This window comes from Ipomoea nil, unplaced genomic scaffold, assembly GCF_001879475.1.
Source record: "Ipomoea nil cultivar Tokyo-kokei standard unplaced genomic scaffold, Asagao_1.1 scaffold0706, whole genome shotgun sequence".
In the NCBI taxonomy this organism is placed as follows: domain Eukaryota; kingdom Viridiplantae; phylum Streptophyta; class Magnoliopsida; order Solanales; family Convolvulaceae; genus Ipomoea; species Ipomoea nil.
The window spans coordinates 2,324,080-2,337,038 of record NW_017617134.1 but is presented as its reverse complement, the minus strand read 5'-3'; the positions used below and the strand labels follow the sequence as shown (position 1 = coordinate 2,337,038).

The 12,959-nt window shown below is 34.1% G+C and overlaps 1 protein-coding gene across 1 annotated transcript; it reads left to right on the top strand.

The window, feature by feature from the left end:
- The first annotated feature begins 1,384 nt into the window (after positions 1 to 1,384).
- On the top strand, positions 1,385 to 2,431 carry LOC109176442. Its single transcript, XM_019325870.1, has 3 exons — positions 1,385 to 1,545; positions 1,930 to 2,226; positions 2,326 to 2,431. The coding sequence occupies exons 1-3, from the start codon at positions 1,414 to 1,416 to the stop codon at positions 2,401 to 2,403; spliced, it is 507 nt and encodes a 168-aa protein (XP_019181415.1). The 5' UTR covers positions 1,385 to 1,413; the 3' UTR covers positions 2,404 to 2,431.
- The last annotated feature ends 10,528 nt before the right edge of the window (positions 2,432 to 12,959 follow it).

The window sequence follows — 12,959 nt, the reverse complement described above, 5'->3', positions numbered from 1 at the left end:
AATGTGTTCAATTAGAGTTTAAATTTACTCATACAAAATTTGAAATTTGCTTTCTAAATGTTATTATCTTAGTTATTATTCGTATTGTGAAAATTATAATATAGATGAAATACAATTAAGAATAAATCAATGTAATTATGTAAATTCTCTCTATAAGTTTATTTGAATATGTACATAATTAGAGATTATATTAACCATATAAAATTTTAATTTTAATTAATTGTAATTTTTTATTCTATAAAAATAATAAATACTTGACCAATGGAAGTTCAAAAATATTATTATATTAAACAATTTAAAATATTTTATTTTTTCTAGTTTTTATTTATATTTATAATAACATAATTTTTTCCCCGTGCATCGCGCGGGTGAATTACTAATAATAATAATAATGAATATGATTATGATATACTGAATGTTATAATGAATAATAATAATAATAATAATAATAATAATAATAATAATAATTATTATTATTATTATTATTATTATTATTCAAATACATATTTATATTTATATTTATTTTCCCACTTGTCTCACATCGGTTGGAGATGTAAGGAATGGAGCCTCAAGGCTTCATAATTTCAATTGCAATGCTCATCCGCTAGGAAAGCTTTCAATGCCCATCCGATAGACATGCAGATGGGCAGGCTACATATATGTATATATATATATATATATATATATATATATATATATATATATATATATATATATATATATATAGATTGATGGATAAAAAATATAATAAATTAAACATATACATTTATATAATAAATCATATTTATTAAATAAATAAATATAAATATAATATAATGTGCAAAGCGTATTTTTAGTATTTGTGATATAAAAGCTATTCCTAAGGGTATGGGAATAGCTAATACCAAGGCCTCCCTAGGAATGGCTATTTCCTTTGCGAAGGTAATAGCTCATTCCTAGGCATGTTATTTCCATGACAAAATGATCCAACCAAACGATAGAATAGGTTAATCTAAAGAATATTATTTCATTCGTGACCTATTCCAAGAACCAAACATGCGATAAGAGTGAATTGTCGCTCTAGGACAAAAAATGGAATTAAGTCTTCCTGAAAACAAAAAGTACAACCGAACAACGGAATAAGCTTGTGTCTGCGTTCGTGGAAATGTCATTCCATTTCATCAAACCTATTCTTTGAACCAAAAATAGTGTTAGTCTTACAAAAACTCATAAACGTCATACAGGTGTGGTGTGAATACAGCGAAGTCGGTTAAGGAAAAAATGAACGCTATTCCGAGCTCTTTTTCGTCTGCTCGCCTATATATATATATATATATATATATATATATATATATATGCAGCGAGCATGTATTGTACTTCTAATCAATCTTATCTTACTAATAAATATACAACACGTGCTACCAAGCCAAAAACATGCAGCCGAACAGCAGTAGTTTACTGCCACCCAAACCTCGCCGGCATTTGACGGAGAAACATCGGCGGCAGCAAATGAAAGGCCTTTATCGTCACCTCGCCTCTCTCGTCCCCGCCGGTGAAAAATCTCTGGTATGCTTTCTGCATCCTGAAAAAAAACATATTTCTTCCGAACCCGTGACCTCGGCTCTGATACCAATTGGTGGATCTCACCGCTGCATTATGCTTACTTCCCAGTCAAACACGCTTAACCACAAAGTTCTACGGTACTCGGTTGCCATATCCTACTTAAAACCAATTGGTGATAGGTAGGTGGACATTAACCATTTAACCACATATCTCCATGGTAAGTCACAGCGTCACGTCTCGAATCGAGGGCTGAACTCGGCCAACAGACACGGCCAACAGACACAGACCAATGTTATCATGATCTTCATGCACGAAATGCATGGATTGGAACGTATATGTTTAGAACTAATTGAGGTTAATTAATGATAATTTGTTGTGGACGTACAGGAAAAGTCTCCGGCTTTCGAAGTGTTGGATCATGCCACTAACTACATCAAACAACTGGAGAACAACGTTAATGAGCTGAAAGCAAGAAAGGATAGGCTACAACAAGCAATCATAGTAGACGTGAATGAAAGTGAGAGAGGTGAAAGTTTGGAGATAAATATAGTTTGTGGATCGGAGAAGAAGGGGGCGATGAAGATGGATAAAGTGTTTGGGATTGTTCAAGAGGAAGGCGCAGAAGTTGTGAGTGCAACCAACTCCACTGTGGGTCTCAACATCTACCATACAATTCTTTGCAAGGTATAATATACACAGCAAATTTATCCATAATTAATTGCATGATTCATTTATGTATTGTTGTTTTTTGGTTAATTGTTTTTGTTGATCTTTGTTGGATAGGCATTTTCACCCAGAATTGGAATGGATACCATTCGAATACAAGAACGCTTGAAGAACTATATTTCTGACCTCATATGATTTTGTAGAATAATGAGCAACACAAGCTGAGACACCATATTGCAGATTTTTTGTTATCATTATATATGTACAATAAAAATTCATTTTAATATTTGCATAGCACTCTTACATAACTTAGTTTGAAGAAAATTTTGTGGAAGTTATAGTTTATTTTATGTGTGGAATTTATGAACTTTTGTATAAAACAACTCATTACTGATTTAAGGGTGTGTTTGGAACACGGCTGGAAATTATGGAATTTCCGACCATCTGAAATGATCTTAAATCAAGTCGAAAGCCTTGTTCCGACCATTTTTGGTATCCGGAAAAACCTTTGTTGCTATTTCCGACCATTTTTTGCTTTCGACTTGATTTAAGATTACTTTCAGGTGGTTGGAAATTCTATAATTTCCAGCGGTGGAAACCCGGAAGAAAATTATTTTCCGGATTTTCAGTGTTTGTGTGCCTGGAAAACATTTTCCGTTGACCGGAGAAAATAATGGTGTTTTGGAGGAAAATAACCCGAAGTCATTTTCTAGACCAAGGCTACAACGACGAGGAGGGCTTCCGCCAAAACTACGTTTCCGGCCGAGACCAGCAATACTGGTTTTGGCAGGAAACTAGAGCAGTTGCTATAAATATTTTAATAACATAATTTTTAATATTGTTATAAATATTTTTATATTTTATAAATAAAATAATTAAAACGTTTAATTATATAATTATACTTATTTTCTAAAAATGAACAAAAACATCAAGACAGTAAAGAAAATGTTTTCTAAAAAAATAATTATTTTTCTAAAAAATATTTTTCAAAAGTCATTTTCCTTGCTTTTTCATACAGACAGTAAGTGGTATCCTAATTCGGTGTAAACAATAGATGCTTTACAATATGGAAGCGCATGAATTCCCTTCTATATGTACATAAATTCAAATTCACTATTGTCGGTGTCAATTTTATGTACTGGCAGTATTAATTAAGATGTACCATGCATTGAGTTAGAAATTTAATAGCGGTTCGAGAACTCCTTAATTACTTCATTCTTCTCCTCATCAACACAAGGATGTGTTTCACTAGTAATTAGGGGTGTAATTTGTAAACGAATGGAATCGAGTTAAATATCTTACAATTTGATTTGACTATTTTGAGAACTATCCGTATTCATATTCGATAAATATTTGAATCTGAAATTTTATTCGTATTCGATTCAGCTACATTATTCGAATATATTCGATTCGACATGAATATTTAAATTCAAAATGCCTAATTTAATTTTTTTTTTTGTTAATATACTATTATATTAATATTCTATTAATATACTAATTTTTATTCGTTGAAGAAGCTGCTAGAGTTGCGCCCTGTAACTACTGGAGTTGCTGAGTGCTACATTTTTAATGTATATATATATATATTCGAATATATTTGAATATTAATCAAATCAAATATATTTTGATTCGTATTTGAATTCAAATAAAATTCGATTTGAAATATGTATTCGAATTTGTATTTGTATTCGAATAATTCTTTGCATATTCATTTTTATAAGGTTTTTTTTTTTTTTTTTTTTTTTTGGAAAAATTGTAAAAAATGTCCCTCTATAATATGCCAACTATCAATGTTATCCCTGAATTATGAGTGGTGTAAATGTTGCCCCTCAATTATCAAAATGGTGCACATATAGCCCTCCCGTAACGGACCTGTGGTTCCCCACCGCTGTCCATCGCTGGTACTTCGAATCAAGGGAAGGAAAAAAAAACTAAATTACATATTTAGTCCGACTTAACGGTGTCGTATACTAACGGGGAACCACATGTCCGTTAAGGAATGAGCTATATGTGCACCGTTTTGAAAATTGAGAGGCAACATTTACACCACTCATAATTCAGGGGTGACATTGATAATTGACATATTATAGAAGGATATTTTTTATAATTTTTCCTTTCATTTTTTTTTTTAGATTTTAGATATATGGACAGGTTCAAGTGAGAACAATGCTTTCCAGATTAATTGCATCCTCTATTTGGGTTGATGGCTAGAAATTAAGGAAAAATTCTGGGATCAATTTAATAAATATCATAAATTTTAAAATAGATCGACAAGATTAATTAATTTTCATTTTTTTAGAAGCATTATTCTCCGATCATTCCTATTTACAATGGCAAGCTCAAGTAAGAATAATATTTCTTGTAGCTCAACTGATCATAGAGGTGAAATTTTGGAAGAATGACCAGGGATTAAGTCTCACCAGCGGCAGTGTGGGAGCAACCTCTCAAAGTGAGGGGGCTTCTTGTGCGCAGTGAGCACCGATCTAGCCTCTGTGATTAAATGTTCAGTTGAGTCACCATGCTTTACAACCTCCCACCGTTTTGTTGGGCCGGAGTGTGGGGGCCCTTAGGGTTGGGGTTCAGCCTTGGAAGAATATTTCTTGTAAAATAATGCAAACTAATACGAGATGATCAACAGCTCAAGTTTTTTTAAATTAAAAAAAAAATAAAATAAATACGTAGTGACCATTCAAAACTATTGCAAACGTTGGACGTACGTATGACAAAATTTCATATTATCCACTGAATATAATATATATAAGAGTGTGCTCAAAACCATTTTGTCGGCGCTAAAGTTACGTCTTGGTTTGGGGGTGTTCTCATTTAATTTGTGGAAAAAACGTTTTCTCGGCGCCCACAAAACAACAAAGTATAATACTACATGCATGACGTACTATACTGCTCGTCAGCTGCAAACAATTTTAGTCCCTTTAATTTCTATGGAAATATTCCCGGCCCTTTAGAACAAAAGACTTACCACCACTAACAAGCTTAGTTACCGTGAATGGTCATGCGCTCTCATTCTTTAAAAAAGGTCGAGAATTCAAATCCCCTCTCATATAGAAAAATCAACATAGTTAGCACTCAATTGTTATACCGTGCACCAAGGTGCACATAGCAATGTGTGTCTCGCCTCCCAAAACGACGTCGTTTTGTATACTGTTATGAAATTATGTGTTTTCAGGTATAAAATTCTATACATTCGAAATAGGGGATTTTTGTCTTTTTAAAAAAGATTATGTGTTTTCAGGTATAAAATTATGTGTTTTCTATTATATAATTGTATGCATTCGAAACATAGGGATTTTCAGTTAGTGTTTTCAAATATAAAATTATGTGTTTTCAGGTATAAAATTAAGTGTTTTCAAGTATAAAATTCTGTGTTTTCTATTATACAATTATGTACATTCGAAACATGAATTTTTTTTTTTTTAACAGCAAACACGCGAAAAGGTCAAAACGACGTCGTTTTGGGTCAGGGCGCACAATGCACTGTGCGCCCTGGTGTACGGTATAATTTGCCGCCAGCACTCTTCCCCTTAATTGGACAGGCCCGATGCGAATGAGGATTTGTTTGAGTATGGTACGGGCTTAAAGGTGCATCCTACAATTAAGACCTACTTAGGACACTTCATGGTCTGACCAAACAAAAAAAGAGACTTACCACCAGTTAGATGCAATTTTAGTGGGAGTTTAAGCTCATAGTTGGATTGTCCCTCTCACTTGTGCGGAGCAACACGTGGACCATAGTCTATTTTTTTTTATAACCTATGGCACGAGATTAGCTTTGATACCAAATTAAAGCATATGCTCTACCCCAACTAAAAGTCTAAGTTAATAGTTGGATTGAATATTTTTAATATATATATATATATATATATATATATATATATATATATATATATATATATATATATATATATATATATTATATGTTGAACATGGGTGTCCACGCCAATTTTTTTAAAAAATAATATTTGCGAAATTTCAATTGTTACAATACTTTCAAATATTATTCATTCCAATTTTGTGGTCACTTTTGGTGATATTGTGTAGGGTGACCTTAAATGAAAATGAGAAGAGTGCAGTAAAAAAAATTACATCAATTTTGAATCATTATAAAACAGAAAAAATTGTAATTTATACCCCTCCATAATATGCCAATTATCAATGTCACTCCTGAATTATTAGTGGTGTAAATATTGTCCTTCAATTTTTAAAACCGTACATATAATGCTCTCCCGTAGTGTAAATGTTGCCCCTCATTTTTTAAAACACGGTACATATAGGCTCTGTTTGGCAAACCTAGATGAAAAGCTATAAGCTAGGAGCTGATAGCTGAAAAGGAGCTGAAAGCTGAAAAGCTATAAGCTCGGAGCTGAAAATTGAAGAGCTGTTAAGCTAGCTGTTATGATTGAAAGTGTTTGGTAAAATTAGCTTTTTGATAAGCTGATAAATGTTAAAAGACTAAAAGGGACATCTTCATAAAATTTAAATTAGTTTGTTTACATATTAAAATTTAACATTTCATCTTCCAAAAAAAAAGTAAACACTTTTTAAAATAAAACTATTAGCATGATCATGATCTAGCATCCCATAATTAAGTAGCAATACTGTTGCGAATCTCCTTCATCTCCATAGAGGTGTGACTTAAATTTTCGTTGATGGAGATATTACTACTTGAATCTTGAAGTTCATCGGGCAGTATGTAATCTGGATGCTGCTCAAGCACATTAAACATCATGTCATCTTGTGAATTCTTCCAAATATAATTATGTAATGCAAATGTGGGTCTCCTCACTAAACTGCGACATGTTAACAAGTATCTTCCATCTCTTATTTAATACTCCAAACGATCTCTCAATACAACTCGAAGAGAAGAATGTGCACGATTGAATGCTTCTTGAGCATTAGTTGGCGGCTCTTGTTCAATTTGAGATTGAAGCCATATTGCTAATTTAAAAATAATAATAATAACAACAACAACAACAACAGCAGAAGCAGCAGCAACAACAACAAGCTAAAGTTTCAACATAATTGTTTAGCAGGAAACAAGACTAAGAAAGGGATTGACGTGAAAGTTGGGATAGGGGAAGAGAAAGGGTTTTAATTCATAAGGTTAAAATATGTCATTACTTTAAAATAATAAGGGTAAAGATGAAAAAAAAAAAGTTAGGAAGCTAGTAGCTTATTTTGAAACGCTACCTAAAGTAGCGTTCCAAAATAAGCTCTTATTTTAAGCTAGGAGCTTATTTTAGGAACATTACCAAACTCCTAGCTTAAAATAAGCTATAAGCTCCTAGCTTAGCGTTGCCAAACAGAGCCTATTGCTCCTCCCGTATTGTACGAGAGGGGCAATATGTGTACCATTTTAATAAGGACAACATTTACCCCACTAATAATTCAGATGTGACATTAATAATTGACATATTATGAATATACATAAATTACAATTTTTCCTTATAAAAAAATTTCTATCTCTACACTTTTCAGTATTTCTACTTCCAAATTTTTTCCAAACACTTTCATATTTCAACTAAAACAATCAAGACATGTATGTTAAAATTTCTTAAACCTTTAAAACGAGATAAAATCTTCAACTGCATGCTTTACAAAACTCTAATTTCTCAAAAAACTAATTAATTGAAAGTTTAACTCACAAAATCTCTTACAACAATTAACTACTCGGTATTTTTAGAAACTTATTCAATCCCTCTAAACTTGTTGAGTTATTATACCATGACCATGGTTCATCTTACAAGGTGGACCCTACTCCTAAACAATGTACAAATTGTATATTTTTAGTATTAGAATTGTCAATTTTTATAATATAAATTGTGTTTCTGAGCCCAACATAGGAAATTTGTGAATACAATATAGGGTCATCAAATCCTAATCTGTTAATATTTTGTGCAGACGTTATGCCATGGAACCGTGTTCACCATCCAACGATGTTAGTGCACCGTTATCTTTTTTTTTTTTTTTTTTTTTTTTTTTTTTTTTTTTTTTTTAATTAATTACGTGACTGCCTACACATTCACTTTGGAACCATGCCTACACATTCACTTTGGAACCATGAGATTATGAATTTTCTGTTATGAGATTATGAATTTTCTGTTATGAGATTATGAATTTTCAGTTATGAGATTATGAATTTTCTGTTATGCGATTATGAATTTTCTGTTATGAGATTATGAATTTTCATTACATTCATAATTTCGGAGTTTCGGACATTCATAAATTATGAATTCATGCATGCACATTCACTTTGGAACCATGCCTACATATTCCCGTCCGAAATCACGGACATTCATAAATTATGAATCCATGCCTGCACATTCACTTTGGAACCATGCCTACACATTCACTTTGGAACCATGAGATTATGAATTTTCTGTTATAAGATTATGAATTTTCTGTTATGAGATTATGAATTTTCAGTTGTGAGATTATGAATTTTCTGTTATGCGATTATGAATTTTCTGTTATGAAATTATGAATTTTCATAAAATTCATAATCTCATAACAGAAAATTCATAATTTGATCAGTAACGCGCCGTTAACTCCACATCCGCGATTTTTTTTTTTTTTTTGCCTAAAAACGACGTCGTTTTGACTTGTGTTCACCATTCTCGGTGAACACGATTCCACGGCATAATTTGCGTATTTTGTGACGGCAGTATTTAAAAGGTTCTTGTGAATACAAAACAAGATAATCAAATTACATGCGGTATTTGTTAACATTGTGTGCTTATATACAAATTGTAAATTTTTAAAAGATAAATTGTAAAATTTAACATATAAATTGTAAACTTTTAGATCCGATACCACATAATAATTTGCCAATTTTTTTCTTCAGGACCATCACTATTCAACTCCCTCCTATAGTCCTATTTGTCACATGCATGAAATGACATTACAGTAAATATCTCACCGTGGGCCATTAAAATTAAAGTCATATCTCCAATCAATTCAAACAATTGTGCCCTTACATTTATTAGCATGCTGAAAAAAAAAAAAAACAAAAAAAAAAAAAAAAAAAAAAAAAACAAAAAACAGAAAAACATACAGAGGACGTAACGTACGTGATTGTCATTTGTCACTGTCAGGTAGATTGACTATAAAAGCAATCTTAATAGTAAAGTTTTTTTTTCTTAATTTTTTTTTTTTTTTTTTTTGGGTGTTAGCATTCACCTCATTATCAATTATAACACAATCTCAAAAACTATTCTTTCCAACTGTTTAATATTTTCAATTTATTTTTTTTTTGTGAAATTGTTATTTTACACATAGTAAATTTGTACCGTTGTTGAGACAGAAGCATGCCATCAGACAACCGAACGGTCTCAATACCCAGAAAGAACGAGGGCGCACCCATATCACGAACTTTAAACTCAAGAGCCAACTTGTCAATAAGAGCAGTCACATGACCCGGATCAGATCCCATAACCAAAATATCATCCACATAAACCAGAAAATATAGACGAGTATTGCCATGTGAATATATAAATAGAGAGACATCCGTTTTGGAAGGTGAGAAACCAGCAGAAACCAGAAAATCATGCAAACGAGTGAACCAAGCACGGGGAGCTTGCTTAAGCCCATATAAAGAACGTTGAAGGAGACAAACGTGCCCAGGCATCATTTTGTCTTCATAGCCAGGGGGCTGGCACATATAAACCGTCTCAGCGAGATTGCCATTTAGAAAAACATTGTGTATATCCAACTGTCGAATAGTCCATCCACGAGAAATAGCTAAGGATAAAAGAAGACGTACCGTAGTCGGTTTAACCACGGGACTAAAGGTCTCAAAGAAATCCTCACCAGCAACCTGATTGAATCCCTTGGCAACCACACGAGCCTTGTAACGTTCAATCGAACCATCAGCTTTCCTTTTGGTTCTAAACACCCACTTACAGCCAACCACATTCATACCTGATTTAAAAGGAACAAGTCTCCATGTATTGTTGTGCACCAAGGCATTAAATTCCAAATCCATTGCATCCCGCCATTCAGGAAATTTGACCACTTGAGTAAAACATGTAGGCTCAGTAGTGATGTCAGTAGATAGAGCAACATAATCATGAGGTCCCGAGCTCCGCGTATTCATCGTATGAGACCGAACGGGCGAGGGTGCGGGACGGGATCGACCACGGGGTCGACCGATCGACCACAGGGTCGACCCCTCGGCCGAGCAGGCGGCTGGTCCGTGACTGTCCGCACGGACTCGGTCACGGGCTCGGCAGTAGCAGGCTGCTGGCGGTGGTGGTCAGAAGCGGCTATGGGCGCGGCAGGAGGGTCACGAGCCGTCACAATAGTCGGATCACCATCAAAAACAATTGGTGCAACACCCCATGGCTCCGGGCGTGGCTTTGGAACCTGCGAATCCACAGAGGCAACAAAAGGAAAGACAGCCTCATCGAATCGCACATGGCGACAGATAAAAACCTTGTTAGTGTTAGTGTCTAAACAACGATAGCCACGAAACGATGGAGGATATCCTAGAAAGACACAAGGGGATGATCGAAACTGTAGTTTGTTGCGATTATAGGGACGCAGCTTTGGAAAGCATAAACACCCAAAAACACGCAGATATGAATAAGATGGAGGAGACCGATACAAAAGATAATGAGGAGAGTTATCAGATAAGACAGGAGTGGGCATTTTATTGATTAGATAAACCACAGTTTCAAAAGCATAATCCCAAAAACGAGACGGAACAGAGGATTGAGCCATTAATGCTAGTCCTGTTTCAGCAACATGCCTATGCTTACGTTCTACCCTGCCTTTTTGTTCATGAGTATACGCACATGATTGCCTGTGACGAATACCTAAGGACGCAAGAGTGGAACCAAGCTTTTTATATTCTCCCCCTAAATCAGATTGAAAAGAAATAATCTTGCGAGAAAAGGAACGTTCAACTAGTGATCGAAACTTATCAAATATAACATACAAATCAGATTTAGCACGCATGGGATAATACCACATATAACGAGTGTAATCATCCACAAACAACACAAAATATTTAAAGCCAGACGCAGAAAGTAATGACGCAGGGCCCCAAATATCTGAATAAATAAATTCCAAAGGATGCGTACTAGTAGTTTCGACACAAGACAAAGGAAAACGAGAAGATTTTCCTAATTGACAAGAGGAACAGGCATTGGGAAGATCACTGGAATTAAATGTACCAACAGACGAAGACGCTAAAATTTTACGTAAGACTCGAGAATGAGGATGCCCCAACCGCATGTGCCAAACGTAAGATGACCGTGCAGCAAGAAATGCAGCAGGGGAAGCAGAAGACGCATGCCATGTGTAGAGACCCCCATACGCATGTCCCTTAAAAAGAACCTTCTTGGTCAAAATGTCTTTCACATAGAAACAAAGAGGGTGGAACTCAAAGAAAACATTATTGTCCTTTGCAAAACGCTGGACAGATAATAGAGAAGAAGAGAGACCAGGGACATGCAAAACATCATGTAACTTAAAAGACATAGAATCCGTGGCTAACAAAGCAGAACCAACATTAACAATAGGCAAACCTGTACCATTGCCGACTCGCAGAGTCTCCGGGCCATCATAACTTGTCGCAGAAGTCATCAAAGAAGAATCAGGCGTTGCATGATTTGTAGCACCAGTGTCAGGGAACCACTGATGAGGACCGTTGGAATCACCATTATCACTAGAGACGACCACATTAGCCTGAAAACCCGGAGCCCCTGAATAACGCCGAAAACAGTTGGCTCCCGTGTGACCAAAACGGTCACAAATTTGACACGGATCATCATAGCGCCAAAAACAATTGGCTCCCGTATGACCAAAACGGTCACAAATTTGACACGAATCATCATAACGCCAAACACAATTGGCTCTCGTGTGGCCGAAATTGTTACAAATTTGACACGGATCATCAACGTCACGTCGTTGACCGGACCGCTTCTGATACGATTTATCTTGGTTTGATGCCATCGGCTACTGCTACGAAGTGAGGAACATGGATGTTGGAAAAGAAAACCCTGGCTAACTGATACCAGATGAGAATATATTTTCTGTATTCAATAATGATGTATGAGATTACAGGGAGCGAATATATAGAGATGTTAGATATAATCTCAGTCTAACACCGAATAATAGTCCTAGTCTAATATGGATAATAGAGTCCTAATAATCTTAAATATCTTTTTTTTTATATGGCATTTGAGAACAAAGTTCAACTTAATATGACCAAACTATATATCCTCATAAGACTTGATTGTATTGATTGGAGATGAAAATTATCAAACAATGTTTATTTAGATATTACTATAATATCATAATAAAATATATAATTATAATATTTTAATTTAAGGGTTCATTTGAAAACCTAGAAAAATGTATTTTGAAAAATGAACTCTAGAAAATGATTCATTTTTTTAAAAAAATAATTTAATTTTATAATGTTCAGCTATTATACAAGTCAGAAAACTATCTTTTTTTATTTTTCGCAAAGTTAAAAAATTACATTTTTTCTATTTGATTCATTGTTTGTGAAAATGAACATATTATTTCATATACAACAACAACTACAATAAGGGGTGGTGGTGATTGTGTGGTGGTGGTAAACAAGTAATTAATCCATAACAAGCGCAATAAGATAATAGATTATCAAAGTAAACAATCACAAAGGTAATTTGCAATAAAAAGAAATTGGAATTGACTTAGCTAATTGGGGATGAAATTGAATATTCAGCACTTGCTTGTTTTCAAAG

Coding starts and splice junctions, on each gene's coding strand:
- LOC109176442 (XM_019325870.1), top strand. CDS start 1,414: ATGCAGCCGAACAGCAGTAGTTTACTGCCACCCAAACCTCGCCGGCAT. Junction 1,546..1,929: donor CCGCCGGTGAAAAATCTCTG/GTATGCTTTCTG, acceptor GTGGACGTACAG/GAAAAGTCTCCGGCTTTCGA. Junction 2,227..2,325: donor ACCATACAATTCTTTGCAAG/GTATAATATACA, acceptor TTTGTTGGATAG/GCATTTTCACCCAGAATTGG.